We start from the raw sequence: 4,484 nt of genomic DNA on the forward strand, positions 1-4,484 counted from the left end.
ATTTTTTAACCTTACTAAATATATATAATGCTTAAAAAGGAGAATGAAAATCCAAAATCAAAACTGAAATGATCCACAAATAAAAAAAATACAAACAATATATTCTTTAGTAATATGGAAATTTAATTATAATTTATTAAATCTGTACAAATAAATCTGAATTGTTTATGAATATTCTAGAAGGTGCTTTGTATAGGATGTAATTTTAATTTTTTGGTATAAATTTTTTTTTTCGCAATCTGAAAATTTTATAAAATCTGAAAATGATATAATAAATTTATATAGCTCATTCTTCACGGTACAATCTGAATTTTTTTAGTTGATTAGATAATATGTTTGTTTCTTTAATTTTTCTATTCAACAGTATATTAAATTTCATATAAATACAAAAAATTTGGCGTTAAAATATTTAATTACCTCCAAAATTTTCATCACCAATTGAATTACAAAAATATTTCCGCCAAAAGTACCCTCCACATTAAAATTGTAGTGATAAAAGATAATCCATCAAAGTTTAATTTTTCAAATCAAAAAAATCTAAAAAGATAAACATCCATTTAAAATTTTAAAGTGACTTAATCAGTTAATCTCTATTAAACTTTTTCCTTCATATTCAATTCAAGTGCCGTAAGCAAAGATAAAGGCGGTCCTTTTCTCAGATTCTGTCATTTACTCTTTCACTGACACTGCTTTTTCTATCGCCTTTTTTACGTAATTTATTTTTCAACATGTGGTTACTTCCTTGCACTATCAAAATTTGTAGAACACTCTTTACATGGTTTTATGGTTTTTTGAATCTTGATCGGTTGAAATTTATAGATTATTGTAATGTAAATTGTTTCATATTCGTTCGTCGCGAGTCATTTAGGAACACATTGTCGCCAGTTCATTCATATCATTCAGATATGTACTGCTCTTCCCTTGAGCGAAGCCCACCAACACATATCCATCGAACCTAGAAATCCACTACAACCAAATTCCCAAGCAACGACATCAATACCTATGATCAAGATTTTACCTTGGTTATTGGTTTCTGGATAGGCATCTTCAATCTCGATCCAAACCGCGTCAGTTCCTATATTTTAGCCTTCCAGTAAATATATATATTGACTGCCAAAGAGTATTTTTCTACGGATAAATTCTTGGTTCTTTCATTTTTTTATCCTTGCATTTCCAACCTTATTAATTTGTGTACAAAATAATTTTACCAAAGGTTTTATTAATTTCATTAAATTCAACATGTTGGTTTTGATGTACCAGACCATGCATCCCTTTAGATATATTTACCTCTATATTTTTAGTTTTGAATTTATAAGCATATATAGCAGAAGTACTACATTCTATAAAATATTAAAAAAAACACATTTTGTTTAGTTTTGAATTTATGTCCAATGTAGATTTTTTCTAAGAGTTTGCTTCACTGTTTAGTTCTTCAAATTTACTCGTCATCAGATTGGATTTTTTTGACCTTTTTGTCTTTCGGTGCGACGCCGAATTTTTTTGGATTTGAGTATTAAATTGTATCTTTGAATGCACTAATGCAATGGTTTTTCAGGTTTGATATTTAATAAGGCAAACAAAAGAATGCGAAAGTTGCTTCAAAATATAAGTGAACGATCTCGTAGAGATGACACAAGTAACAGAGGACGTGAAGATGAACTTGACGCACGAAACAATGCAACACCAAACAATACAATGGAGTCAAGACAGACCGAAGAGCATAATCAAGGAGGTAAAGAAATTTTTTGGGTATGAATTGTTGGTTATCCTTATAGCTTGAAATAAAATTTATGTTTTACAAATGTTTTTAGGTCACAACGAGATCATACATTCATCCCAAGTCCAACGAAAGACACGTGGGAAAACTATTATGAAGGATGTTCATTCATTGGCACCCGGTGAGCATTTAGTAGTAACATTTAATGAAAGAGGTCAACCATATGGAGAAATGCAGCCGACGCTTGCCAATTTTGTGGGCACTATTGCCCGTAATGGAAATGTCTTGCCCCTTGATTTCTTAGATTGGAGGAAAATGGATAAGTGTTGCTTGGATAATGCATGGGAATGTGTAACAGTAAATTGATAATATTATATTTAACACTTAATTTAAAACATTATTACAACTTATTTAATGTTTACAGGCAAGTTTTGATACCCTCGAACAACACAGAACTAGTGTGATGCAGATGATGGGAGTTTCATGGAGGCGATGGAAGGCCGAAGTTAAAGCTACTTCTTATGATTCAAATATTGCATTAAGTGAGCTTGTGTCAATTCGTCCCATTCCCCATGATCTTACTCCAGAAGTTTGGCAAACTTTGTGTCGATACTGGAAGTCTAATGAGGTTCGTATTTATTGTTTATTTTAAATATTGTTTTAATGCATAAATTTGATATAATTATTTTTTTTCAGGATACTTCAAAAATAAATCGAGAAAATGGGAGTAAAAAAAAGGGATACATGCACAAGGACAGACAAATATTGCATCTTTGGAATATAAGTTTGTAAGTTTTAGATCATAATATTTCTTCACGAATAATTTCATACTATTGATTTATTGTATTATGTATTTATTTTATTTTGTTCTTATGGAATGTATTAAGAAGATATAAGGGAGTGATTGTTGAATATATATATATATATATATATATATATATATATGATTTAGGTAGTCAATTTTGTTAAGAAATTTTCATACTTATTTGGAAATATTGTCAATTTTTTGTCATTCTAATTAAATATGTGAGTCTTGGGCTATCATAACCTGCATAATATTTAATCTGAAAGTGTTTTTTTTCCATGTTTAGTTTCAAGAAAATGGTAGAAAACCAACTCGTATTGAAATATTACATTTGAGCCGTCAAAGTAAAAAGAAAGGAGGTGCTCTTGTTGATGATGAAGCAATACGAGTTGAGGTTATAATTGTTTCAACATTTTCAAATAGCTTCTCAATATTCTTTTTATTTATTGACAAGATTTTTTTTATGCTTTGCTAAATAATGCAGTGCAACATCACCTCCAGGACAAGCCTGAGGGAACACAACCAACAGAAGTGCATGAGAAAGCATTTTGGTACATATACTTTATTTCATTTTTAAATATAATTATACATTGTACAATACTTATTATACATATATTTTTCAGTGACATATTTGGACCAGAACATTTTGGTCGAGTACGATGTCTAGGAGCTGGTGCATTACCTAGTCAATTATTTCCAGATCGGTATAAGCCCAGACTATTTTTAACACAGAGCAATCTTCCTCCATCTGATGTTACTAATAAGTTACGAGAAATGGAAGATAAAATGAAAAGTATGGAAGAAAAAAGTCAAGAAGAAATTGAGCGGATGAGACGGACGCATGAACATCAACTCCAAAATTTTACAAGAGTCCTTCAAAGTATGATAGCTGGAACTGCTGGAGGATCTCGTGGGCCTGAATTATTACCTGCGCAGGTAGCCCCATATCGAATATTAATGAATTGATTCAAAATTACTTGTATAATTGCATAATATTAAATTAAATTTTTTTTCTAGATGGCAACTATCATGGCAGAAGTTATTCATCAACAGACAAATACTTCACAAAATGCCAATGAAAGTCGAAGATATCCACCAGGGACAGAGTCGGACAACGATTAGATGAAATGTGAAAACATTTTATATTTTATTCATTGAATTTGAAAAATTGTCATTTAATTTTATTAGGATTTGGAGTATTATTGATGAATTTGAAACATTTTCATTTTTTTATTAGGATTTGGAGTATTATTTATGAATTTGAAACAATTTAATTTATTTTTATCGGGATTTTTATTTTTTATTTGATATGCATTATTTATCTATTTTATTGGTTGAGGAATTATTTCGAAATAATGTATATTTGTTTTAAAAAATACAATAAAAGACTTAATGATTGCTAAATTAGATTTAAGAGCAATTTAAAATAATTTCATTTAAACCGTTCTAAATTGTGAGCTAAAACCTTGCTTTTATATTTGTTATTTTACGAACGATTTAAAATAACTTATATATTTAAAGCTTAAAGATCGGTCTTAAATCGCTCCTATATCTACAACGTATAGGAGCAACGGAAACCATTCTTACAACCAACGGTTTTTAAAGTGATTTGACACCATTCATATATTTTTCGTTCCTATATTGATGGAATATAGGAGTCATTTGAAATCGTTTTTACACAACTAACATCAGCAGCGGTTGCAAATTGCATTCATATCTATGACATGTAGGAGTGGTGTAAGACTGTTCTTACACCTCACAATGTTTAGTGCACTTTGAAAGTGATCCTAAAGGAAAAATAATAGAAACGTTTTAAAACCATTGTGATATGCATGAAGTGTACGATCGGTTTCAAACCGCTCTTTAATTGCTACCATCAACACTGCTCGATAATCACTCTTAAATGAATGGCGTGTAGGAGCAGTAGATGACCGTTCTTACACCTTATTAATTTTAGAACGC

General features: G+C 30.0%; 1 protein-coding gene across 1 annotated transcript; it reads left to right on the forward strand.

The window, feature by feature from the left end:
- The first annotated feature begins 1,338 nt into the window (after positions 1-1,338).
- On the forward strand, positions 1,339-3,760 carry LOC140893473 (uncharacterized). Its single transcript, XM_073302539.1, has 8 exons — positions 1,339-1,732; positions 1,812-1,898; positions 2,142-2,345; positions 2,414-2,505; positions 2,809-2,916; positions 3,007-3,073; positions 3,146-3,458; positions 3,540-3,760. The coding sequence occupies exons 2-5, from the start codon at positions 1,878-1,880 to the stop codon at positions 2,855-2,857; spliced, it is 366 nt and encodes a 121-aa protein (XP_073158640.1). The 5' UTR covers positions 1,339-1,732; positions 1,812-1,877; the 3' UTR covers positions 2,858-2,916; positions 3,007-3,073; positions 3,146-3,458; positions 3,540-3,760.
- Positions 3,761-4,484: the final 724 nt, after the last annotated feature.

Source organism: Henckelia pumila, chromosome 3 (assembly GCF_033568475.1).
Source record: "Henckelia pumila isolate YLH828 chromosome 3, ASM3356847v2, whole genome shotgun sequence".
NCBI lineage: Eukaryota > Viridiplantae > Streptophyta > Magnoliopsida > Lamiales > Gesneriaceae > Henckelia > Henckelia pumila.